At 53.2% G+C, this 26,629-nt stretch overlaps 3 protein-coding genes across 3 annotated transcripts; 2 read left to right on the top strand and 1 right to left on the bottom strand.

Annotated features, from left to right (window-relative positions):
* Positions 1-1,308: 1,308 nt before the first annotated feature.
* LOC134524726 (uncharacterized) lies at positions 1,309-15,223 on the bottom strand. The gene is made up of 5 exons (XM_063354903.1): positions 15,175-15,223; positions 3,795-4,397; positions 2,281-2,441; positions 1,678-1,751; positions 1,309-1,366 (listed from the first exon to the last, which is right to left on the bottom strand). The coding sequence occupies exons 1-5, from the start codon at positions 15,221-15,223 to the stop codon at positions 1,309-1,311; spliced, it is 945 nt and encodes a 314-aa protein (XP_063210973.1).
* LOC134524458 (feather keratin Cos1-1/Cos1-3/Cos2-1-like) lies at positions 8,546-8,848 on the top strand. The gene has a single exon (XM_063354514.1). The coding sequence runs from the start codon at positions 8,546-8,548 to the stop codon at positions 8,846-8,848; it is 303 nt and encodes a 100-aa protein (XP_063210584.1).
* A 10,635-nt stretch (positions 15,224-25,858) lies between the features above and the next one.
* Positions 25,859-26,164, top strand: LOC134524447 (feather keratin Cos1-1/Cos1-3/Cos2-1-like). Its single transcript, XM_063354493.1, has one exon. It carries the CDS (start codon positions 25,859-25,861, stop codon positions 26,162-26,164), a length of 306 nt encoding a protein of 101 aa, XP_063210563.1.
* Positions 26,165-26,629: the final 465 nt, after the last annotated feature.

Raw genomic sequence — 26,629 nt, 5'->3', positions numbered from 1 at the left:
GTATAAGTGTGTGTATGTGTGTGTGTTGTCTAGTCTACCAGCTGTCTAGTCCCCCTTGTCAACAGAAGAAAAACAGGTGTTTGGAAGGCATGGATTGCCTGCTGTGTATGAGACAGGATGAACTGAGGCTTGGCAGTGTCTATTTCTCTCTGCTAATGATCAATGAAGCTTCAATTCTAATGCTCCCACCTCCCTCTGTTCCCTCCTGGGTAAACTCAGAATGCCTCCCAGTGCTCTAAAGACCACCACTTGGAAAGGCTCACAAACCCCATCCAGAAGCAGCTCTCCAACAGAACACTGGAGGAGTGGTCCTCCCACAGGTTTGTATCCCAGGTTACCAAGTGCCTCATTTTGTCAGGGATTCACCTGTGTCCCTAAATAATTCCCAGCAGCTGGGTCACTGCTTTAGGAAAGGGGCATGTATTTCTATGTTTAGTTTGACATTTTCTGGAAGGATTTATGTCCCACTCTTGGGGCTGTTTCAGAGAATCATGCTCTGGTTCAACAGAAAATTTGGCAATGTCTGGTATCTCAAAAGCCATTACTTCTAACAGAAGGCAGTCAACAAAATTTACACTCCTCTTCCTTCCCACTATACAGTATCAGAAGGTACTTTGTTCCTTCTAATTAAAAATATGCAAATCACTATGCTTGATGCTAGCTGTGTCAGGACATTTCCACATCTGAAACTCCACATCAGTTTTTAACAATCCATCGTTCCACCCATTTTGGACTCTGTTGTGGAAACACTTCAATGAGACTGGCAAAGTCCCCAAACTGCAGAACTGTGAAAGGCTGGCTGGGCAGCAGCTCTCTCCTCACACTCACTGGGAGGATGTCAGCACTTCCAAAGGGCCCTTGCTTTTCCCCCTTCCAATTTTCATTTGAGGCATCATGTTCTCAAAGCTCTTCTTTCTGCAAACGGACAATGAAGGGGGTCCATGTGACCACTTCAGAAGGAGGAGGCATCAAGATGGCAGACACACCTTTAAGATCAGTCTGGGACTGATTTCACCTGAGTGTAGAGCTCTCCATTGAGGTGATTGAATCCATACTGAACATCCTCTCCTCCCTTCTGGAAGCAGTGGTGCTTCTGGAGGTGATTTTCCTGTGTCCACCTGTCCTGGGCACTTGGCTCTTAGACCTTCAGCCAGGCCCAGGCACCAGTGCCAAGGACAGGCTGATGCCTGCCCTTGTCAGCTGTGCTCTCTTTCTCAGGGGCACTTGGGAAAATCCCTGCGACAGACCACTGAGGCTGGAGAAAAGAACCTGAGCCTGGGTGTGTCCCCAGGTAGCCATCACTGTTTGTCATTCCTTGCTTTTGGGGGAGAACTGTGTCTGTGGAGTGTTGAAGCACTCTGCAGCCCTGGAGAGCAATCAAAAGCAGGATCAGAAATGTCCAGGGGACCTGAGACACAAAGGAGTGTGGGACACTGAAGGCTGCTGTCAATTCCCCATCAACGCTTCCTAAAGCCCTCTGAGATAAACAGGGGCATTCAAAGCCTGCAACAGGGCTGTCAGAGCAGACCCACATCACTTGGGAGAGGCAGGCCATCCTGCAGCAGTACTAGGACAACTACAATCTAGCCTAGGCTTTCTCAGGTGAAGTGGATGATGCTTCATGAGCAACCATTGCATTCCCTATGGGAGCAAATGAGATCACTGGGATGTGGTTACCAGTTGTTGGACAGAGAAACCAGCATGAACTCGGGGACATAGGGGTTCCTCCCAGTTGAGCACTGCTGGTTTTCCTGAGAAGGAGAAGAAACATGAAAAAGAGTGGGACCACTCTCTGGCAGTGGATGAGTGCAGGAAGGGTTTAACCAGAGAATCTTGTTCAGCATCTGGCTGATGGGTCTTTTACATTTGATGACACTCAGATGCAGGGCAAGGAAGGGCTCTTCCCTTCCAGAGCTACTCATTCTCCAGCTGTGGCCATCAGTGGAACCACAGGGAAAGGGAAGAAGCACACAAGCTGATAGGTTACTTGCCCTGAGGACTCACGCCACTGTACCAGCTATTTTAAGCAGAGGGCATTTACAAGCCTGGTTTGGCTTCTTTATGGTTTAGCCTCCAATGGTCCTGCCCAAGTCAGGTTTCTTGGTCCTATTCATCACCAAAGACCCTGGATCTAGACACAGCTGTAAAAGTCACATTGGCATGTGCTTCACAGCAGCACAGGCTGGGGAGGCAGAGGCCCACCCTCACCACAGCCCCAGGTGCCACTGCTGGGCAGGCTGAGCTCAGAGCCCCATGCAAGCGAGCTCTGTACTTGCTCACCCATAGCAGCATCTGAGGGGACTGTGTCTGGTGCTGCTGGTACCAGAAGGCATAGGGATTGGAATCGCTGGTGGAGAAATTGCAGTGCAGAGTTGCCTTGTGTCCCACCTGGATGGTCATTTCTGCTGGGAACTGGAGCACAGAGTCCTTTTGGGCATGACCTGTAAAGCCAGAAAAGGCTTTCAGCTTTGCTTGCCAATGGACCTGTCCATCTACCACTTCATCAGCTTGCTCACTGTCCCCACTGTCCATCTCACTTTTCCTTGCCTCAGAAATGATGAGCTGTTTGCCCTTGTTTGTTCTGCAGCTTCTTGTTTGTAGCCATCCCTATAGAGATTGGTAGCTTTGTATCCAATACATGGAGCAAAGAAGCTGCTCTATGCCATGTTAGTCCATTCCCCAGCACCTTTCCCTCTTTTCAGGCTTAATATGTATTAGCAGCACATTCAGGAATGCTGAGCAGCTGCAAAGTTCAGGTGAGGTCTTGTTCCTCCTTTGATGCCCATTACTCCTGACATCTCCCAGATTATTTGCTGTACCCATATGCAGCCCCTGATCTCCCTACAGAAACACTCTGAGGCATCAGCATTCACATCTCCTCCCTTCCACCACCAGATGCAGAAACTCTTGCCTGAATCTCCCCAGCCTGAAAGTCACATCTCACCAAAGTCAGCCAGTCCCACCAGGGCTGACAGGAAAATCAGGACCATGTCACGCTCTCTCTTCAGGGGGTGCCCAGGGACCTGCGAGCATGAGGGACCCGAGGCTTGCACCTTCACCTCTTCTTCTACCTCTGCCTGATCAAAGAGGCCTCCAAACCACAGCCCAGAGGGTGGAGCAAAACTCTCTCCCTCCTGCTCCAGCCAGGCCTCTTTGGGCCTGTCCCCCGACCTCTTTGGGCCTGTCCCCCGACCTCTACCACAAGGCAGCCCTCTAGAGACTTAAAAGAACCATGGTTTGAGTAGTGTCCATCTAAGGGACAGGGATCCCTTGAGAACTTCTCCTGACACCCACCACCTAGCCAGCTGCACAGTCCTGCACCCAGCTCTGCAGGAGAGAGAGAAGGTAACCCTGCACCCACCCATGTCCACCATGTCCCTGGGACTAACAAGGACTCTCTCTCACTCCGCGATGCCCACGGTCCCTGCTTGCTTGCCTCTACCTGGATCTTGCTTCGGAGAATATCCGGTCTGTGAGGTATCGACATTAAACTTGTTCTTTGCCTTTCATCTGTGCTTTTGTGGTTGTTACTGCATCCTGCCTGCATCGTCTCACACACACTGTATCAGTTGTGTCTTTCTGTTCTAAGAGAGCCTGGCGACATGAGTGGGGTGGAAGAGATCCCCAGCCCCTGCCCGTGGAGCAGCAGCAGTGGGCGGTCCGTGCGGCAGGAGCGAGGGCTGGGCGGCTGCCCGTGGGCAGGAGGATCTCTGCCGCCCGCCGCCCTGTGCGGAGGGGAAAACGCGGCTCCTGGCCGGGAGCCAGCGGGGCCGGCGGCTGCCATCGCTCCTTGCCGGGCCCCGCCAGACACCGCGACCGCTCCGTGCGCGATTCCTGCCCCGGCGGCGGCAGCAGTGTGGCGGGGGATTTCTGTGTGCGTCCCGCTAGGAGTGCGGGGTTGCCACTGTCGGGGCCGGTCGGGCAGGGGAGGCGGCGAGGGGCGAGAAGCCGGTTGGGGCCGTTTGGGGCGAGGCGGCCCCGGCGGGCGGAGCGGCAGCGCCCCCTGGCGGTCCCGTCCGGGGCTGTCCCCCCGGCCCCGACACACACGCCCGGCCCCGCCCGCGCCGGTTCCTGCCCGGCCGCAGCCCCGGCTCCTCTCCCCGTGTCTCCCAGGGCGCAGTAATACACCGCCGCGTCCCCGCGCCGGGGCCGGGCGAGCCACAGGGCGCTGGAGCGGCGCTCTGCCGACACCCACAGCCGCCCCGGCGGGACCTGCACTGGTTTATCTCCGGTGAAACCTGTCACAATGTGATGCGGTGCCTGGTCTGGAAGCTGACGATACCACTGAAGGTTCATGTTCCCCTGAATATTGGGGTGTGAGCAGTTGATGTTGATGCCGGTGCCCTCGGTGGTCTCTGCCATCTGCTGCTGCTGTACCTGGGCTCCTCCTGCAGCTGCTGCTGAGAAAGGAGAACGAAAGGACAACAACTCTTAAAGATGGTCCAGCTCTGATGGCTCTTGTAACAGAGAAATAGTCAGGAAGAATGGCAGTGACACAGGACAGGAAGAGATGGCAGTATGGGCCTATCAACACAAATGGAGAGTGACCCGGGTGTGGGTGTCTGAAGGCATGAGAGAAGGCAGGGAGGGACATTGAAATTTATGCATGCAGAGATTAGATAAAAGCCAGATGGATGGATGGATGGCAAGAGAGGACCAGGAGGGGAAGTGGGTGTTACAGCAAAGGACAGAGGGCTATATTAAGGACAATAAGAACTGCAGAATGCACAGGGGAAGGAAAGGGTGCATGCAAAGGTGGACATGAATGCAAAGCAGGTCTACCAGTAGAAATGGTGAACACATCGGGAAAACAGCAAGAGGAGACTCGGAGGCACAAATGATGGCAGAGAGGCAGGAGGGGGAAAGAGAGGCTGAAGAAGGAGAGGGAAGAGTTGGCGCTGGGCTCTCCGGGGAACACGCCGGGCACAGCCCCATCCCCATCCACAGCTGCCTTCCCCACGCACCCAGCAGCAGCGCGGCCAGCCCTGCGCCCCGGCACCACCGCATCCCGCCGCTTGCGCCTCGCTGCCCCCCGCCAGTACCCGACTCTCTGCTCCGGACGCTCCGCTCCGCCCCCTCCCCTCCCCTCCCCTCCCCTCCTCCGCCAACTCCACCCGGGGCTCAACTCTGTGCCGGCGCCGCTCGGGGGCTCACGTGGGCTCAGAGCACTCACGGGCTCTTCCCGGCACAGGCAGCACTTTGCCCAACTGGGAAATGGACTCTCCCCGTCCTCCAGCAAGAAAAAGCCTGCACAGCGCCAGCGGCAGCCTGGCACAGCAGCGGGGCCTTGGTCCAGCACATGGACCAGCTTCCCAGAGCTCTCTCCGAGCCCAGGGGCTGGAACCAGCAGGCACTCGTTTCCTGCAGCTGGGAGTGAGGGGGCTGAGGGCCTCCCTTCAGCTGCTGCTCTGCAGCCCCAGCGCAATGCCTAGGAGTTGTGTTGGGGCAGAGGGAGTGTGAGGACAAATGTGCCCATGGGTGGGCAGGGGTCAGGGAGGGCAGGGGTGGTGGGGAATCCCAGTTTCAGAATATAGGTGAGAAGAGATCTCCAGAGGTCATCTAGACCAACACCTGCATTGAATAGTTCCCATTATATCAGGCCACTCCAGGATGGAGATTGCAGAAACCCCCAGGGAAATCCATTCCTGTTCTCAACTTGTTTAGCACGTTAGTGAATTTGAGCTCGCCATGCTCCAGCTACTGTCCATTACCTCTACTCCTGTCATTGGGCACTTCCAGAGTCTAGGCCACCTTCTCGGTTTCCTTGAAACAGGTACTTCATGGACCTGCTGGGAACAATTTGGCTTACAGAGATCAGTGTCCTGCCTCTTCCCTGTACTTGGGTGTCATCCCCAAACCTGCAGGAAGTGCTGACCTTCCCACTACTGTTCATGAAAACACTAGGAAGTGGTGGTGCTACTGCTGATCCCTGAGGGACCCCACAAGGTCGTGTCTGCCAGCTGGGCTTTGCACCACTGCTCACAACTCTTTCTGACTGACATTCCACTCTTACCTTACCATCCTCTTATTGAGCCCAACTACCTCCAATTAGGTCATAAAAAGGACAGGAGAGGCTGTCAGAGGTCCTGCTATACTCTAGATACTCATCTCCACTGCCTTTTCTTGTCCACAGTGCTCATCACCTCCTGAGAATGCAATGAGCTTTGCCCTCAACTACACTAGAGTCTCATCTCAGAAGCAGCTCCACAGAGAGGGAAGTCATCCCTGGCTGAGCTGTCCCAGCAGAGCTCCCTGGCAATGAGCTCACCAAAATACATGAAAGGGAAGGGGGAAGCCTTGGCTGCACTGTCTCCTGGTTGGGCCTGAGTCCAGGAAGACAAACATTCGGGAGGGGAGATGGGCTCAGGAACTCCATACACCCTTGACACCCCGTGTCGGAAAGAGGGTCCCTTTTGGAAACCCTGTAGGACAGCACTAGGCTTTGGTGGATGTGGCCTCAAATCTAATGTCTGTACCCTCCTGCGGCAGTTGCTGGGCACTCAGACTGAGATTCCAGTGTGGGACATGAAGGTCCTTGTAGGCTGTAAGACCAAAGCAGTTGTCAGCCCTTTGGCTTTCCTTGTGCAAGCCACAGGGTCTGTCCTTCCACTCACCAGTGACCTCAGGCTTCATGTTCCTTTCATTCAGGACCTGTTTGATCCAAGGTCTCAGCCCCTGCCTGACATGGCATCAAGTCGATGTGCTGCAGAAGCCCATTTGGCATTGACATGGACATGAGAGAGGACCGTGTCCCACCCCAGACACCACCGACACTAGTGCTCATTCTGGGCATGAACATCAAAGCTGTCATCAGTTCTTTGGCTTCTCCTATGAAATCCACAGAGTCTGTTCTTCCAATCACAGCGCAGTGATATCAGACTCTGTGTTCCTTTCATTCAGGACCTGTTTGGGAAAAGGTCTCAGCCCCTGCCGGGCACAGCACCACGCCTGTGAAGAGCACAAGTACGTTTGGCATTGGCTTGGGCATGAGAGAGGGCTATATCCCATCCCAGACACAGTCAATAGTGCTTTGGAAGCAGATCCACTCAGGGATGGCCAGCACATGGTGGACAAGATCCCTCATCCTTTCTCCTTCTCCAGAAAGCAATCCCCATCCTTTTGAACTCTCTAATACTGGGGAAAGGAACTGTGTCCTGGCCTGGAGAGGCAGGGAGCGGGGACTGCCAACCCTGCTGAGGAGCTCCCAATATTGCTAATATGAATTAAACTAAGGAGTCAAACAGGAGTGAAACTGTTCTTGTTCTTGTTCACCACTCAGCTGCATTCAGGTGTCTTCTGAATCTGGGAATCTGCTGCTCTCTGGTGCTCATGGAGAGAGCAACAGAGAATGTCTCTGCCATGAGCAGCATATTGCTTCTTGATGAGGGACACACAAGGACACACATGCCATGAAGTTATACACTAATTTGTGATTCCACATTCATCCACACTAACACAGCTGCTCATAAAGCACAGAGGAGAAGAACAGATGTAGGAACACACCCAGGTGTGGATCCTGCTGACTGTGGCTTTACTTGTGTACTCACAGACTGCACAGAGTGGGGACGGGTCAAAACAGGCCACAGTTTTTTTCCTGAAGACAGTGTTAGGCAGGATGGGGTCAAAAACCTAACAGCACAACGCACACACCTGGGGAGGCAACAACAAGTGACCACTGGGGTGAGCTGAGGAGGGAAAGAAAGAGATGGAAGTGTCACTTCCTCATGTGCGGGAGCACTTGGGCTGCCACCGGAGGACGGCTGGAGCTTCTTCCAGAGAACGACACCAAACAGCCCCACTGAAGTGACCCAGGCTGGTGTCACTTGCCTCCTCTGGACCCACTCAGCACTTGAACTGAGTCTTCTGCCTACACTGCTGCGTTCCTGCCCTGGAAATCCTGGGGCCTTTCATCCCAGTGATCACAGGAAAGTTTGATTGGGGAATGGGCATGGTACAACTCTGGAAATGAAAAGGCAGCAGTGCAGGAAACCAAAGCACAGCCCTTATCATTAGCTGTGATGGTTTGCATTCAAGATGAGCTTGTGCAAAAATTGTTACCTCTGCAAAGGGTGCCTCTGGTGCTGCGGCAATGAAGGGCAGGTATAAAAGCCAGCCCAAGTCCCTGCTCTCTCCTGCACTTCTCTGGCCTCCTTCTCCTTGGGAACCAGGTGAGTCTGAAGCTCCTTCTCCTTCTCTTCCAAAGTGATATGTCTCCTCGATGGACCTCTCAGCTGGTATTGCCTCTGTTCTCTCTGTGTCCTGGAGCTCCTTGTCATGCTAGAGGGAAGTGTGGGGAAGTTCTGCAAAGAGAGTAGCTGGGATGTAGCTGTGGTGGCCCTGGTTTACAAATTACGAGACCCTCCATGGGTCAGGCCCCACTTTGTAGACCATCGATGACAATGTGGCTCCTTGGCACATATTCCGTCTCTCCACTCAGTAGTGGCCTTAGATCCTTTGTGACAGGGTAACCAGGCTGCTTCTCACCCACCCTTGTGCTCTGTTTCCTCCCTGCTTCTCTGTCAGGTGCACCTCTACCCTTAGAGACATGTCCTGCTACAACCAGTGCCTGCCCTGCCGGCCCTGTGGCCCAACACCTCTGGCCAAAAGCTGCAATGAGCCCTGTGTCAGGCAGTGCCAGAACTCCACCGTTGTCATCGAGCCCTCTCCCGTGGTGGTGACCCTGCCTGGCCCCATCCTCAGCTCCTTCCCACAGAACACCGTTGTGGGATCCTCCACCTCTGCTGCTGTTGGCAGCATCCTCAGCTGTGATGGAGTGCCCATCACCTCTGGGTGCTGTGACCTCTCTGGCATTTCCAGCCGCTACTGTGGAAGAAGGTCCCTCCTCTGATAAAGATTATAGGAAAGCCCCAAGAGGAGTCTCCCTGAGGAACTCAGAACACGGTGCTGGGCAGCGGATTGATCTTTTCAATGTTGTTTTCAACACAGCGGAATGGCTTTGCCTTTCTCTCCCTTTTCCTTGTTTGCTTTGGATCCTCTTGTCCCCCTAATGCCAGCCTGGTAGGGACTGTCTGTCTCATCTCTTTCTGTGGGCCAGGATGACAGACATGATGTGGGAACTTCTCCATAGCCAAGGACAGCAGACTCACAGCTGCCCTTGGGGCTCCACACATTGGTGGCCTCCATGTGGAGTGACTTTGTTTCCCTCTTTTGAATCATTAAAGTTCTGTTGCCTTCGAGCCTGGCCTCTATGTGGTCCTTCCCTCTAGGGACACTGCCTGACTTCCAAGGGAGAAGGGATGGAAGGGACTGAGAGCACAAGGAGACCTGTCTCCATTCTCAGAGGAGTGGGAGGTTGGGACAGGTTGCAGGGGCTCCTCTTTTGGGAACCATCCCTTGGAGCTGAGGAAGACATCCCGGGCTGTTCTGCTGCCAATGAGCATCAGGCCTTGCCCTGCTCTGTCTCTGCTCATGGGTGCCCAGGGAGGCAGGAGGCCCTGAGGGGGCAGCAGACCTATGAGCTCTTGAGGAAGGGTGTTCCTCTTGCTATGGCCGGAGCTGTGCTGGGGTGGTTGGGTAGTGGGTGTGGAGTTACAGAAGATGATTGGCTCCGCAGAATAGCAGGAGTGGTAATGCAGGGAACAGGCTTTGGGGTGACCTCTCTCCTCCATCACCAGATCTCGGGCCATGGCCTGGAGGCATCAGCAGGGAAAAGTCACTCATTCTGCTGAATGAATTGAGGCTGGAAACTGGAGCTAAACCTGTGGGAACTGTGGGCAGTCAGCACAGAAATGGGGACAGTGAAACGGTGTATTTCTGAGGGAGATCAAATTGTTCTCATAAAGAGCATGCAGGGGAATGAGAAGATCAGCAAGGATGAGGGGACTGGGTGCACTTTCCAAGAGAGGTGTAGGTAAGTGCAGAGCCCGTGACTGCTTTGTTGGTTCCCACAGAAAATCTGTGCTCAGGGATTGGTTGCCATTCAGGGAGGAGAGGATGTTAATCTCTTCCCTTCTGATCAGTGAAAATGTCTCTTGGCAACCACTACACTCCCATATTTTATTTCCTGCATGCAAATCCAGATGTCTTGACAAAAGTGTACAAGTGGAAGGATGGAAATCCCCACAGCCATGTCCTCCACCAAGAGGGAAATACAGCTGACAATGTCCAGCTCAGCACAACTGAAGACAAAAAGCTTCTCCTCCGGTGTCTTCCTTCCAAAGGTGCTGGAGGGCTTCCTCAGGCCAGGGAACAAACCCATCTCCTTGCAGTGCTGCATGGCCCAGCTGTACTTCTCCCATGTCCTGTGGCCACTGCTTGGCTCTCTGCAACCCATTGGGCTACTGGGCCGTCACGCACCAGCTGTGTGCATCTGGCTGGTGGCAGTGACAGGACTGGCCAGTTCCCTGTGTGCTCTGCCTACAATAATCATGTCCCATTTGGTTTACTGGGCACCCAGGCACATGCACCAGTTCAGTCATCTGCCACCCCTCCTCCTGGACATGGCTTGTGCTGGCACTTCTGCCAACAAGGATGTCATCATGTTTGGTATTGATGAGGTGACCCTCTGCTGCTTCCACTTCATCCTCACTTCTCTACAGGTGCAGAGCAAGAATCTTCCTGTAGCTCTGCTGTGCAGAAGGCAGGCACTGAGCTGCCTCAACCCGTGCTTCCCATTTCACTGCTGTGGCCTTTTTCTATAGCCCGTGGTGTCTTCACCTACACAGGAGCCCCCTCCAAAGGGTCACTAGGCAGAGCAGTGGCTTTTCTTTGCATCTTTCTTACTCCCCTGATCAACCCCCTTGATTTACACCCTAAGAAACAAGGATGGAAAAGCTGCTCGTAGTTTTTCACATGCAATAAACAACTGGCAGAGTTGTAGCGTTTGACAGTTGAAATGATGAATGGAATTGTTTCCTTTGAAGAAAAGGCTCTAAAACTCAACAGACCAAAATGGGGCAACTCTTCTGTGAATGGGATCTGCTCAGTGTTCCCAGCGTCTCGAGGGATGTAAGGTTACCTATATTATCATCTCTTTCTTTCTAGTCCTGGCACTAATAAATGACATTTTTAAGGAATGCTTTGAAGAGGCAGAGTGCCTTTCTTACTGGGATCAGTTATAATTTCAGGTGCCCCAGCCTCATTGTTTGCAGCCTGTGGGGAGTCTGGCTTGTCCCAGGTGTGCCACACTCTGCTGCCCTGTGAATACTCATCACTGAGGCACCAGTGACTTTACAGAGCTGGGACTGGTCCCACACCCCCACGGCACCCTTAGGGAGATCACTTATGACAGTTGACACCTGTGCTTCTGCAGAAGATGCTTCTCATCTTTGCAGATTCCTTGCAGAACTGCTTATCGTGATAGGACTGGCCTATAGATTGATCATTTGGTGGTCGTTTTTTAGTTGGTTTTTTTTTTTGCTATTTTTTTTTTTTAATCTAAGGATGGGCAAGTGTTTCATTTGCCTCAAAAGGTACAATAAAAATTCCCCAACAGCACACATATTTGTGCATGTGCATGCCTGTGAGTGTGCATAGCTTCGTCTGCCTATGGGTGTGCATGTGTGTGCACCCATGAGGCTATGTCAAAGGTCTTGCTAAAGTCACGGCACACCCCAGGCAGTGCCCCTCCCCTTCCCACAGTGCCTGTCAACTCCTCATGGAAAGCAATGAGGTTGGTGAGGCATCATTTGTCCCCAGTAAGACCATGTCAGCTGCTCCCAATCCCCTTCTTGCCTTTCATGCATTTAGAGAAGGCTCCTGAGAGTATTGTCTCCATCTTCCTTCCAGGGTCTGGGTAGATACTGTCCAGTCAGCTCCTTGAATGCCCTTGGATGCATCCCAAGTGATCCCATGAACTTATGTATGTCCAAATGGTAGTACGAGCTCCTTAATTCCTTATTCTTCTACTGTGGGTGCTGCTTTATTCCCATAGAGTCTGTGGGGAGGGTGATGGATATGGTAGCCCTGAGGAGAAGCCATACCAGTAAAAGCTGAGGAGAAAGAGACATCGAGTACATGTCACTTGTCTCCAGATCCACTTCCTTACCAAGTAATGAGCCCAAATCTACTTAGCCATCCTGTTGCTGCCAATAGGCCCAGAAATACCTTTCTTGATTCCCTTCACATCTCTTGCAATTTTCCACTCCAGCTGTGCTTTTAAATCCACTTTGCAGAGGACCATCCTTGTGCTCTGAGGAGGCTCTCCTTGAAGGTTAGTCAGCTCCTCTGGGACCTCCCTGCCTCGGGGAATTTTCCCAGGGCATCTTGCCAAGCCGGTCGATTCCTTACCACTTCAAGATGCGCTTTTCTGAAGTCCTTTATGTTCAACAATTACTAAATTGGCCAAAGAATACAAAAGTACAGCATTGTTCTCACATTAAGGAAAGTCATAAAATCAAGAGGCTTCTGAGGTAGAATACAGTCGCAGCTGGCATGCAAAGAATGCAACATGTCCAATCTCCTGTAGAAGGCGAAACTATATGAGGGATGGAACAGACCGTGCTTGTTCCGTGGCCTTCCCTTGCGATGTAAAGCAGATATGGGAACGAGATGGTACTACAGAACAGATAGGTGGCCTATACGCCACTCAGAGCCAACATTTTGTCAAATTTTGATGAAATGCTGTCCTTTGTGGGAACTTTGCTCATTATAATGTCATTATAATACCAAAACACACCTCCATCCCGAAGGCTACCCGCCTCCAAGGTGCGACCACTCCTCCTTGAGTCTGCGCCCTGAATTTCTCGTAAACTATACCTTTAATTGTGAAGCGAGGAAAATTTACACCAATCATGATAAAAGCATGTATGACTAAAGTCACTCAAACTCCACCTTGAAAATATCAAATAGTATAAAAATAGACCAAGAGAGGGGGGATACCCAGGGAAGACACCATCGCAAAAAATTCCATCACTGACTTCCGGGATCAGCTGACGGGCTGAGCTTCTCTTCCCTCCCATAGGGACACCTTTGGGTAAGACTTCGATTACACCAAGTACTTTCTCAGGAACTTAGAAATTTCTCTAGAGAATCTCTACCCTACATTTATAGCCAGGCTGTATCGTTTATAATTTTGTTGCGCGTTTGTATACTTAACAATATCCTTATTTGCACGTGCTTTGCAGACAGTGTATTTATCACCGGCAATCCTAAAGAACCTGTATATCTGTTGTTTAAATAAACTGCACTGTTTAAGTAGCTAGTCGTTTCGCTTTCTCACTGAACGCGACCAAAACTTGAGAGAGGCTGTGCTAGTTCAGGAGCAGGACTAGACTGAAGGTGCAGCCCACTATTAGTGTATCCAAATCGTAATAGTTTAATACATATTAAACGCGATTGGACTGATAGTGCTGAATTGTGCATCACTCAGAATTTAAACCTAGCCGCACCTAGCCTCCCACCTCGGTGAGGAGTGTTAGAATGCAAGGGGGTTTATCTTCTGCCAAAACCGCTTGGCCCTGTTTCACGCAACATGCCCCCAGCGAGAACAGGGGAATGAAGACCAATGGATGCCCCATGCTGGGATCTGCCTAGGAGAAGAAAAGGCACAGCATCTCTTTACATCAACCGCCATGGCCAATGTTCAAGAGGGAAATAACAAAATGGAACCAGCTTTAAGGTGTCCCCATCTTGAGACAAGACAAACCCAGTGGGTGTCAGGGAGGATGGATGTGCCTGCGGTTATTAATAGTGGTGAAGATAAACAAATAGCTAATATATAAATGCAATGGTTCAAGTGTGTGCTGTTTAATCAGACAGCAGAACGTCCAAAGCATTGGCAATAAGAAGAGTGTGCCTTCATTTAGTGTGGTATGGGAATATTTAAGGCCATTGTTGCATAAAGTCATGCCTGGAATGGACAGAAAACATTCCATCACAGGATCTTGTCCTGCAGATCCCTGGGTGTACAGGGGGAGCAGCGCTGCCAGGGGACACCTGAGGGCCCCTTCCCTCACCCTCAGCCTTGCACAGACACATCCCCTCCATCCCCTGGGTTCTCGCACAGCCAAGGAAGCTCCCTGAACCGGGGTGTCACGCACTGCACAGAGGTACAAGGCACTGTCAGAGAGCCCGACTTCCTCCAGCTGCAGGAGGCTGTATTTCTCCATGGTGTTCAGCACGGTGGTGAGACGGCCACTGGGCTTGTGGCCAGCAGTTGCCTGATAGGAGACCAGCTGGGGACCTTGGCCTTTCCTCTGCTGGTACCAGACCAAGCCGTAATAGCTGGAAGTCTGGTAGGTTCATGTTATTTGAAAGTTGTCTGCCTGCTTCACTGTGACTTGTCCTTCTTGCTGGGTGACAGTGACCTGGCCCATGGTGCCTGGAAGAAAGTGAATGTCAGCAGCTCAGCAGGGAAGGGCTCTGGGAAACAAACCAGGAGTGGAAGCAAGACCCAGGCAGAGAAGGCTGCTTCTCCCTCGCCCTGCAGGAAAATCCTGACTTCTGGGGACATCCAGGTGGAGAGGAGTTTTGGGCAGCAGCTCGGAGCTCTGAGCCCAGTGTGGAGCTTGAGAGGAGCTGTGCAGTGTCCCTGCTCCTCCTCCCAAGTCCTGTTCCTCCTCCCTGCTCCTAGTGCCCAGAGAACCAGGGAACAGCCTGTTACTCCTAACCTTTGTGTGCTGGGACCAGCACAACTCCAGCATGTTGAGGCATCTATGGAGCTATGGCAAAAAGATTCATCCTGTTTCACTATGCCTGTCATCTCCAAGAGTTCCTAGCTCCCTGATGAGCGGCAATGCTGAGATGAATGGTAGAAAGAGAGATCCCTGGCTGTGTAAACAGACAGGAGAAAACTGGAAGGCTCGTCAGGCATGTGCCAGCCAGGAGGCATAATGGGACGCCCTGGTAATGCCAGTGGAATGAGAGTGTAAATGTCCTTCAGGCAGCTTTGACAAGTTCTGCCAATTTGCATTGGAAAGGGAAAATGTGAGAGTGCAGAGAGAGATGAGATCTCCTGTGTTGACAGCAGGTGGATCAGAAGACAGAGGTAGAGAGAAATGCATGAAGGTGAGAGAAAAGCAGGTATTTCTTTTCTTTCTTTTCATATCCAAAAGAAAGAGGATCTTGAGAGAACAGGTTGAAAACCACAAATATGAGTCAGTATTTCCCAGCATTTTCCTGTAATTCGAGGGTAGTTCTCTGCATGATCCTGATCAGGCTGGCAAGGGTTTCCTTGGGGGAAGAAGGATGCATTTATAGAAAACCAGGACTTACCCAGCAGTTGCCCCAGGAAGGCCGTGAGGATGAGAGATCCGAGCTGCATGTCGACATCAACCCGCCTCTTTGTGGAGTGAGACAGAGTCAGAAAACCCCCTCCCAGCCCCGAGATAACAGAGCTGCCGGAAACAACGCTGTTGGGGGAGCAAAGGAAGAAGCGGGGAAGAGCAGAGATCTGTTCTTCCTGTGCCTCAGATGCTGCTTCTGGGTTTCTCCCTCCTCCAGCAGCAACACCTGTGGCTCCCTCAGCCAGTGGCATTCTCAGCATGTCCATGTTATGAGTCCCTATGGGCTCTGGGGGCCCCAGTGGTGGGAAGAGGCTGTTCCCAGTGAGCTCATAGAGGAGTCCCCACCTCCCCAGTTACAATCCCCTGCTCTTCTGCACACGCACTGCTGGGCCATTTGGGAGGTCAGGGGTTTCTTCCTCAATGAGGTTTCATACTTTCCTCTGTGCTCCTCAGCTGTGTAGGGTGTTGTTGCTTCTTTTGGGAACAGAAGTCTCTTCTATTTCTCTCACTTCTCCCCTTTCTTTTCTCTTCTGCCTGGGAAAAACGCCTCTCCTCCTGATCCCCCCAGTTAGGAAAGGAACCCTCCTGTGCAGCAGCCCAGGGCTTCTGGCCGTGTCCTGTTCTTGTGGGATAACACACAGTGTGAGAGAGGAACCTGGCTCCAGAACTGTTCTTAGATGCCCCAAACCCAGAGATGACAAGGACAACCTACTCCTCCTCTAGGTTGAAGCGTAAGGGATGAGTAGGGAACAGAATGAGGGATGAATGGGTCACCCCCGCTCCCAGGGAGCACATAGGGCACCCATTGGAGTGCTGCACTGCGAGGGATGGGGATAGGGCAGCCCCGCATCCACAGCTGAAAGGGCATGTGAAGGGGTGGGGGTACTGCAGGTGGGGACCCCTACTCCCACCCCATGCCACAGGAAGTCCAGAGTGATCCCATGCACCACTCATGGCAGAAAGAACTAACTGCTCATTGTCGTTAAGTTAACCTGAGCTGAGTAGGCCCAGACCTGTGCTGTGCTGAGCTGTATATATCACTTGGCAAACTTGGCAACGCTGCCACAAACACGTCCTTGTCTTGATCTAGGAGTGAAGTACTGTGTTTTCATATATGTGTCTTTTTGCTCAGTAGTGGAAATTAGGAGTGGTTTATTTCTAAGGAAATGCCATGAAAACTCCAGAGATGACAATGCCAGTGAGTGTCAGCATGGGCAGGATCTGAACTATGTGCTAACTCCTAAGAAAGAAGTCTCTCTTAAGCTTCTCTTTTGAAGGATTAAGACAGCCATTTTTAGTCTTTCCTTGTGTCTCGTCACAGAATTGTTAAGTTTGGAAGGAACCTCTACAGGTCAGTGGGTCCAAACGCCACCTCAGGAACTGACCTAAAGCTGTTTGCAAAGGACCATGTCCAGATGGATTTTGTATTTCTCCAAGGATGGAGACACCACAAGCTCTCTGGGCATCCTGTGCCAGTGCTCCCTCACCCTCACAGTGAAAAAGGGTTTCCTGGGGTTCGGATGGAGCCTCCTTTGCTTCAGTTTATGCAAATGTTTCTTGTCTTGTCACTGGACACCACGGAGGAGAGCCTGGTTCCAGTTTCTTCCCAGCGTCCTTCAGATATTTGTACATATTGATGAGATCTCCCCTGAGACTTCTCGGTGCTGAATAGACCCAGTTCTCTGAGCATTTCTCCATAGAAGAGGTAGTCCAGTGTATCCATCATCTGAGATGCCACTCACTTGACTGTCTCCAGTATGCCTGTGACATGCACTTCCCTAGTCAAAATGCACACACCCTCACCCTCTAGAGTCATAAGCACAGCCACATTTCTGCATGTCTCAGATATCAGCACAGGTCCTCAACCCGTCTACTAGCCCTGCTTGCAGCCTGGGCCCTCTTACCCAGTCTCCTGCTTCTCTCTGGCCAGGCCAGCGTGATGTTCACTAGCAAACTCCCCCCAGTCCCCCCAGCTGCTGGCACAGAGATCAACAGGGTCTGTGACCAGAGGCTGCTTCTCCAGTTGCTGGCACTGAGACCTTGCAGCACACCCTCATCCATCCAGGCACCAAGGCCTACAGGCCCCATGGCCATTGGTTGTTTGCCCGGTTACTAGCACCCAGAGCTCTCTTTCACACCAGTCGCTCCATTTACTGTCACTCAGACCTTGCAGGACACACACATGGGAAAGGGAGGGAAGGTATGCAGAAGGAAGATTAAGAAAAGATTTATGAAGAAGGCAGGGAGGACTGTGGTGATCACGCACAGGTCTCATCCCAAAAAGTGCACTCACCAGCCCCTGCCTACCTGCAGGTACCTCCCTTTATCCTTCCTCTTCTCTATTTCATCCCCTTGCTCCTCATAAGATGCCTTTTCCCCCCTCACCTTTGACCCTTCCCCAAAGCATTCTTTAATAAGTGTTGTCTAGTCCCACAGGACCCCCTCAAACACCCATAATCCTCATGCTCCTCTTGTCACTTCTTGTCACTTCCAAAGCTCAGCCTGACCCACTTCAGAGCTACACCTGCAGTTTCCAAATGGCCCATCAATTAGCAGCTGAATGGCTCTGGGCTCCCTCCTTGTCTCCCTTGTCACTTGCTGAGAGATTGGTGTCATTGTGTGCTTTTTTTTAACACTTTCCCTTTTGCTGCTGCTTCCCTTTGAAAGGAAAAGGGACTTGATCTGACAGCCATACTGAACCAGCCACTCTCACCTTCCACACGCCTCTGCTGACCTTGCTCATGTGTGTGAGATCCTAAAGAGAGAATGTGGGCACGGAACCCAGAGGGACTCAGGGACACAGGAATTCCCTCAGGCCATACAGTCCAGCCAGAGCTGCAGGAGAGCTGTGAAAAGCAGAGGGACAGCTCAAGGGGATGAACAGGGAATCTCGTCCAGTGCTTGGCAGATGGGTCTTGCTCGCATGTCTAGGCTTTCACTGATCCCCAGATGCAGGGCCAGGAAGACATTTTCCCACCTTCATTTTCTGTACCTGGGAAGTAAAGCCACAGGAGCAGTCATGTCTCCTACCAAGAGCCCCCTTCTCCAACAGTGGCCATTGGTGGCCATTGGTGGGAAAAGTAAGAGCTGGACAAGCAGCTGGGATACTTCTCCTGAGCACTCACTGCTGTGTCCTGCTCAGTTTCAGTGGCTCAAAGGTGGCCCTGAGTCTGCTGTGGCAATGCACCCTCATGGCAAGGAAGGCCAACAGCATCCTGGGCTGCAGTAGCAAGAGCATCACCAGCAGGATGAGGGACCTGACCCTTAAACTCCACTCAGTGCTAGTGAGGCCACTTGTGGAGTACTGGGTCCAGTTCTGGACTCCCCAGTACAAGAAAGGTACTGGAGTGAGCACAGCAAAATAGTGGATGGACTGGAGCATGTTTCCTCTGAGGATGGGCTGAGAGGGCTGGCAGTGTTCAGCCTGGGGAAGAGAAGGCTTCTGGGAGATCTTGGCAATGTGTGTAAATAGCTGATGGGAAGGAATGAAGAAGAGATTCTTCTCAGCCAGGCCTCCTTGGGACTCCACAGCTCTTTGGTGAAGATGATCATTAGGGTGAGAAACTAAGGGAAAGACACCAAACTGTGACCCTTACACTGTTCCAGCTTCACAAGGGCTAAAGGGAGTTTTTTCAGCACTTGGTGGTTCTTTGGGCAGTCAGGCCACGGCCAGGCTTCTCACAGCCCTCCATGTCACAAAATGCTTGAGCACCCTCTCAGGTAGACATAGCCTGGTGTATAAGTGCTGCCTCTCAGTTCCAGGTCACACTGCCAAAGGGGCCTGGGAAATGGGAAAATCCCTGTAGGAGCCTGAAGGAGGAAACCAAGCAGTCTGCTGTCAGGCACTAGGAGGCTGCAGGCTGTTTTCCTGCTTTTTGCTACTCCTGGAGATCACAACCAGCCCAACCAGCCCTAGCATGGGAGCAGGGTCCATGGTGACCTGCTCCTGCCATGCAGTGCCCAGCCGGAGACAGGGGCCTGCACCCACCTGAAGAAAGACCCATTTGTAGCCACTCATGTGGTCCCTGTTCCTCCGTAGTGTCTGAAAAGAGGTAGAACCAGGAACAGACAAGACACACCCAGGAACAGTATCTGTGTCTCTTTTGCCACAGGAGTATTCTCTCCCTTCTCCCCAGGCCATGGATGAGGCCCTTCAAGGGAAATGTCTCTGGGAACAGCACCTGCTGTAACCATCCCACCCACAGTCAGACAAAACACCTCTCTCTGGCTGGAGGACATCCAGCACAGCCCTCTGCTTCACGATGTCTGTGCCCATCCCTTCAGGTATAACAGTCTGCCCCTTTGCCTGAATATGACACCCTCCAGAAGGGTGAGAAGAGAGGATCATCTTATAAACTCAGGGATGTTTACACCTTCAGGGGGATCAAACACCTTATGGGATTCCAGTTCCAGCTCTAGAACCCTCAGCACAAGGACCTTATAGCGGCCTTCTAGTACTTGAAGGGGGCCTACAAGAAAGCTGGGAAGGGACTGTTTGCAAGGGCATGTAGCAATAGGACAAAGGGCAATGGTTTTAAGCTAGAGCAGGGTAGGTTTAGATTTGACATTAGGAAGAAGTTCTTTACAATGAGGGTGGTGAGACACTGGCCCAGGTTGCCCAGAGCAGTGGCAGAGGCCCCATCCCTGGAGACATTCAAGGCCAGGCTTGATGAGGCTCTGAGCAACCTGATCTAGTTGAAGATGTCCCTGCTCACTGCAGGGGGGTTGGACTAGATGACCTTCAAAGATCCCTTCCAACCCAACACATTCTATGATTCTGTGAAGTGGAAAAGTTATTTTCTAGTTTGTGGAAGACATGGGATGTTTCGGAGAAGCAGCAGAGACAGGGAAAGGGAAGGATCAAGGCACTTAGGCCAGAAGCAAGCACGGGAAGACAGAGACAGGTATAAGAGGGGCCAATCCCATGTGACCATGTGTCTTATGCGTGTGCTGTCCGGGCCATGCCTGTTGCTCTTCTTTATCAGCTGCCAGGAGATCCCTGGGAACACAGTTATCAAATCCAGTCGGGACAGAGAGCAGGGCTGATCCTTCCCTCTGTGCCTCAGAAGCCTCTCCCATGGGGTTTGACCACCTCTGTCAGCTGCTCGAGCCACACAGGGTTCCCCAGGGACTGGCTGGAGCCCATAGTCTCTTGCCAGAGGCTCCTGCCAGCTCTCACTCCCCTCAGACCTCCAGCCCCTGAGAGCAACTCAGCAAATCCCTTTCTGACTCACTCCTCAAGGAGGAACCTGGCATGCCTTGAGGCTGTGCTCAGTGTGTCCAGGCCAAGCATTTTGCCCTGTCTCCTGAGCCCCAACTGCAAATGTGCTGAATCCTGTCAAAGAAGCTCGTGGTCTCACCACTGAGCCCCTGTGGGGAGCGCTTGAAGGTGCCTCTGACCTTGACATCCCTTTGTCCTGCTGCTGGGGAGCTTCAACTCCTGACCCCATGGGATGACTTTGTAATGCCAGCAGGAACATTTCAGCTCTGTAGCTGGCGGATTCGGTTTTCCATTGTATATCTGAGCTTTTACAGGGGAACGAACTGTGAAACCCCTTCTGGTTGTCCTTTTCTAAGGACCATTTGGCATTGGTAAACTCTGCCCTGGAGTCCCCGTGGTTGCAGAGCAGAGGAAAGCAGCTGCTCAGGGTTCCCTCGGCATCCTCGTGGGGAAAGTCAAGAGGCCGAGAAGAGGCCCCGTTTGTTCCATGTCAGCACTGGGCGGTCCGTGCGGCAGGAGCGAGGGCTGGGCGGCTGCCCGTGGGCAGGAGGATCTCTGCCGCCCGCCGCCCTGTGCGGAGCAGAAAGGCGCTGCTCCCGGCCGGGCGCCAGCGGGGCCGGCGGCTGCCATCGCTCCTTGCCGGGCCCCGCCGGACACGGCCAGCGCTCCGGGCACCATTCCTGCCCCGGCGGCGGCGGCAGCGTAGCGGGGGATTTCTGTGTGCGTCCCGCTGGGAGTGCGGGGTTGCCGCTGCCGGGGCCGGGGCCGGTCGGGCGGGGGGAAGCGGCCCCGGGGCGCGCGGCCAGGCAGGGGGCCGTTTGGGGCGAGGCGGCCCCGGCGGGCGGAGCGGCAGCGCCCCCTGGCGGGCCCGCGCGGGGCTGTCCCCCCGGCCCCGACACACACGCCCGGCCCCGCCCGCGCCGGTTCCTGCCCGGCCGCAGCCCCGGCTCCTCTCCCCGTGTCTCCCAGGGCGCAGTAATACACCGCCCCGTCCCCGCGCCGGGGCCGAGCGAGCCACAGGGCGCTGGAGCGGCGATCTGCCGACACCCACAGCCCCCCTCGGCGCGCCCTGCACTGGTTTGTCTCCGGTGACACCTGTCATAATGTGATGTGGTGCCTGGTCTGCAAGCTGACGGTGCCACTGAACGTTCATGTTCCCCTGAATGTTGGGGTGTGAGCAGTTCATGCGGATGGCGGTGCCCTTGGTGGTCTCTGCCGATGGCTCCTGCTGCACCTAGGCTCTGCCCGCAGCCACTATAGAGAAAGGAGAAGAAAAGGCCAAAGATCACCTAAGAGCACCCAGGTCTCTTTTGCCAGAGAAATCGTCAGAAAGAGTGGCATGTGGATAGAGCTGGACTGGAACAAATAGGGACCAAGTGGGCATCGAGAGTGATGCTGGTGTGGGTTTGTGGAGCAAGGTGACTAGTCTGCAAGGAACTCTGTAATAGATGCATACGGAGATCGAATGAAAGCCAGGTGGAGGCATGGATGGGTGGATGCATGGGTGGGGAGAAGAGGAGGAGACAGGAGAGTTGGATGTATTACAGTGAAGGATGAAGGTTTGAATTGAGAAGAAGAATAAATGCTGAAAGCACAGGGGGACCAGAGGGTACATGGAATAATGACACAGTGCAGAAAAGATAATTTGTGGTTATGGATATGAAGGAAGCAGAGGGAAAGATGAGAGAGGGGTCTTGGGGACTAGGAAGAGGCTTTGGAGATGGTAGATGCATGATCGGTCAGAAGGTGAGTGGGTGGGTGCATAAAGAGCAGACAGGCATCAGAGTTTGTTACAGTGAAGGAGAGAAGGCTATACGGAGAGCAATAAGAACTGCAGAATGCAAAGGGGACGGAGAGGGTGCATGAAAAATCAGGTGTACATGCAAGGAGTCTCGTACTGACAGAGGTGGTGAAGAAAGAGATAGAAGGGGAAGAGGGACTGAGAGGGTTGGGAAGGGGCACAAAAGATGGCAGAGCCAGGAATGGTAAAGAGAGGCTGAAGAAGGAGAGGGAAGAGTTGTCGCTGGGCTCCCCGGGGAACACGCCGGCACAGCCCCGGCCCCATCCACCGCCGCCAGCCCCACGCACCCAGCAGCAGCGCGGCCAGCCCCGCCAGCCCTGCGCCCCGGCACCGCCCCATCCCGCCGCTCCGCCGTCTGCCCCTCGCTGCCCCCCGCCAGCCCCGGCTCTCTGCTCCGCCTCGCCTCGCCTCGCCTCGCCTCGCCTCCCCTCCCCTCCCCTCCCCTCCCCTCCCCTCCTCTCCCTTCCCCCTCCCCCTCCCCTCCCCTCACATGGGCACATGGACCAGCTTCTCAGAGCTCTCTCCGAACCCAGGGGCTGGAACCAGCAGCCACTCGTTTCCTGAGGCTGGGAGTGAGGAGGCTGAGAGCCTCCCTTCAGCTGCTGCTCTGCAGACCCAGCACAATGCCTAGGAGTTGTGTTGGGGCAGAGGGAGTGTGAGGACAAATTTGCTCATGGGTGGGCAGGGGTCAGGGAGGGCAGGGGTGGTGGGGAATCCCAGTGTCAGAATGTAGGTGAGAATGGATCTCCAGAGGTCATCTGCATCAGCCTTTCCTCAGTACCACTCAGATTGCTGAAAGCCACATTCAGTCCAGCCTTGAAAACCTCCCAGGATGGAGATTGCACAGCCTCCCTGGGAAACCCCTTCCTTGACTCACTATTTCTTTTAGCCTACTGCTTCATGAGAACTCCCCATGTTCCAGCTGATGTCCATTGCCTCTACTCCTGTCATTGGGCACTTCCAGAGGCAAGGCCTGTCTTCTCTGTCTCCTCTGAACAAGTGGCTCCTTGACCTGTTCAGAACGCTTTACCTATCCACAGCTCAGTGTAGCGCCTGTTCCCCACTTGTCGCTGTTTGCCAAAGCCTTGGTGGGAGTGCTCTCCTTCCCACGTCTCGTGTTGCTCATGAAATCAAGAAACAGTGTTGGTCCTACTGCTTGATCCCTGAGAGACCCCACTAGTACGTGACTGCCAGCTGGGCTTTGCACCACAGCTCACAACACATTCTGCCTTCCACTACAGCAAATTTTCCTCTCACCTTATCATTCTCCAACCCATTTATCCCTAATTTGGCTCTGAAGGAAGTAGGAGAGAGGCTGTCAAAGGTCTTGCTAAACTCTACGTACACTCCTGCCCTGCCCTTCCCTTCTCCACAGTGCCTGTTACCTCCTGAGAAAGCAATGAGCTTGGCCATCAGCTCCTCAGCTGGGAAGCACCTCCATGGAGAGGGAAACCAGCCCTGGATGAGCTCTCCCGGAAGAGCACTCATCTCCATGGGGTCACTACAGGGAAGTGGAGGAGCCCTCAGCTGCCTTATCTCCAAGCTGGATGTGAGTCCAGGCAGACAAACCTTCAGGCAGGGATACGGGCTCAGGAACTTTCTATACTGTGCATAGCCCTTGTTTCAATGAGGGCATCTCTGGACACCCCTGTTGACAGTAGTAGGCTTTAGGGGAGTGTGGCCTTGGATCCAATGTCCCTTCCCTCCCAAGGACAGTTGCTGGATGCTCAGACTGAGATTCCAGTAGGGGACATGAACATTCTGAGCAAGAACATCAAAGCTGTCATCAGTTCTTTGGCTCCTCCTGTGAAATCCACAGAGTCTGTTCTTCCAATCACAGCGCAGTGATATCAGACTGTGTTCCGTTCATTCAGGACCTGTTTGGGAAAAGGTCTCAGCCCCTGCCTGGCACAGCACCAGGCCTGTGAAGAGCACAAGTGCATCCCAGAAACCACCGACACTGCTTTGGAAGAAGATCCACTCAGGTTTGGCCGGCACATGGTGGGCAGGATTCCTCAGCCTTTCTCCTTGCCCAGAAAGCAGTCCCCATCCTTTGAACTCTCTAACACTGGGGAGAGCAGCTGTGTTCTGGCCTGGAGAGGCAAGGAGTGGGGACTGCCAGCCATGCTGAGGCACTCTCAGTATTGTTACTTTGAATTCAACTAAAGATGAAGGTTGGAGTGAAACCAACCTTGTTGGGGCCTGAAATGGGCAGGAGTGGAGCGTGAGCTCTGCAGGGGCAGGAGAAGGAGGTGTCAGGAGGCAGGGGCTGCATTTCAGTGCCTCTTCCCTGGACACACCTTCAGCAGGCTGGTGCCATCACCACTCCACTTCGGTAAGGCTCCTTCTGACCTTGGGAACCTGCTGCACTTTGGCACTCCTGTGACTGTCCCCACCATGAGCAGCACATTCCCTTGTGATGAGGAACGCAAAAGGATACACACACACACACGTTAATGCACAACAGCATCAAGTCATCCACAAATTTGTGCTCCCACACTCATCCACACAAACATGGCTGCACATAAGTGCACATAAGACAAGAAGACAAGTAGGGACACAAGCGAGCGTGGAGTCTGCCAAGGACAGATGGGGTTGTTACAGAGTTAGAACTTCCTGGGGAAGCACAAGGACCCAGGCATGCCCATGCCATTGTTTGTGTACTCACAGACTCCAGGGAGTGGGCACCATTCCAGAACACCAGAATTTTTTCCTGAGGTCAATGGTAGTCAGGATGGGTTCAAAACTTAGGAGCACAACGCACACACCTGGGGAGGCAACAACAAGTGACCACTGGAGGGAGTAGAGGAGGGAGGGAAAGCGTCCTCATGCATGGGAGCCCATGGGCATCGAGCTGAGGATAGCTGAATTTTCTTCCTGAGGAAAACACTTCAAACAGCCCCACGAGAGTGACCCATGCTGAGGTGTATTTCCTGCTCTGGATGCATCCAGCACTTGAGCTGACTCTTCTGCCTTGCACTGCTGCATTCCTGCCCTGGAAATCCTGGGGCCTTTCATTCTAGCAGTAACAAGAAGCTTTCATTTGGGAATGGGCATGGCAAAAACCTGGAAATGAAAAGGCAGCAGTGTTGGAAACCAAAGCACAGCCCATATCATTAGGTGTGATGGTTTGCATTCAAGATGAGCTTGTGCAAAAATTGTTACCTCTGCAAATGATGCCTCTGGTGCTGCGGCAATGAAGGGCAGGTATAAAAGCCAGCCCAAGTCCCTGCTCTCTACTCCACTTCTCTGGCTTCCTTCTCCTTGGGAACCGGGTGAGTCGGGACCGTCTTTACCTCTTCCAAAGTGAAATCTCTCCTTGATGGACGTCTCAGCTGATATTGGCTATGTCCTATCCTTGGCTTTGTAACTTCTTGTCATGATAGATGGAAGAGTGGAGAAGGTCTGCTTAGCGAGAGGCTGGGATGTGGCAGAAGGATCTTTTGGTTTATGCCCAAGGAAAGGCCTTCCCTGGGCCAGGCTGGTCTTTGTAGGGCAACATACACCATGTGGCTCCAGGCGGAGCTACCAGCTCCCCACTCAGTAGTGGCCTTGGCTCCTTTGTGACAGGGTAACCACGCGGCTCCTCACACACCCTTGTGCTCTCTTTCCTCCCTGCTTCTCTCCCAGGTGCACCTCCACCCTTGAGACATGTCCTGCTACAACCAGTGCCAGCCCTGCCGGCCCTGTGGCCCAACACCTCTGGCCAACAGCTGCAATGAGCCCTGTGTCAGGCAGTGCCAGAACTCCACCGTCGTCATCGAGCCCTCTCCCGTGGTGGTGACCCTGCCTGGCCCCATCCTCAGCTCCTTCCCACAGAACACCGTTGTGGGATCCTCCACCTCCGCTGCTGTTGGCAGCATCCTCAGCTGTGATGGAGTGCCCATCACCTCTGGGTGCTGTGACCTCTCTGGCATTTCCAGACGCTACAGTGGCAGAAGGTGCCTCCCCTGCTAAAGACTCTGGGGGAAACCCCAAGGAGACACCCTGAGGAATCACAACATGGTGCTGGGCAAAGGATTGATGTTTTCAATGCTGCTTTCAGCATAGCTGAATGATTTTGCTGTTCTCTCCCTTTTCCTTGTTTGCTTCACATCCCCTTAGCAGCAAGGTTCCCTCAAGGCCCACCTGGTGGGGACCATCTGTCTTCCTCATCCTCTATGGGGCAGGCAGACAGACACGACGCAGGAACATCTCCACAGCCGAGGTCCGCAGATTCACCCCTGGGGCTTCATGAACTGTCACCCCCCACTTGGAATGACTTCCTTTCCCTCTTCTGACTCATTAAAGTTCTGTTGCATTCAAGCTTGGCCTCCACGTGGTCCTTCCCTCTGTGGACACATCCCGTCCTGCCAAAGCACAAGGGGTGGAAGGGGTTGAGAGCACAAGGAAACCCTGCTCCAGTCACAGACAAATGAGCGG

Source organism: Chroicocephalus ridibundus, chromosome 17 (assembly GCF_963924245.1).
Source record: "Chroicocephalus ridibundus chromosome 17, bChrRid1.1, whole genome shotgun sequence".
Lineage (NCBI taxonomy): Eukaryota > Metazoa > Chordata > Aves > Charadriiformes > Laridae > Chroicocephalus > Chroicocephalus ridibundus.
This window is presented reverse-complemented; position numbering and strand designations above follow the sequence as displayed.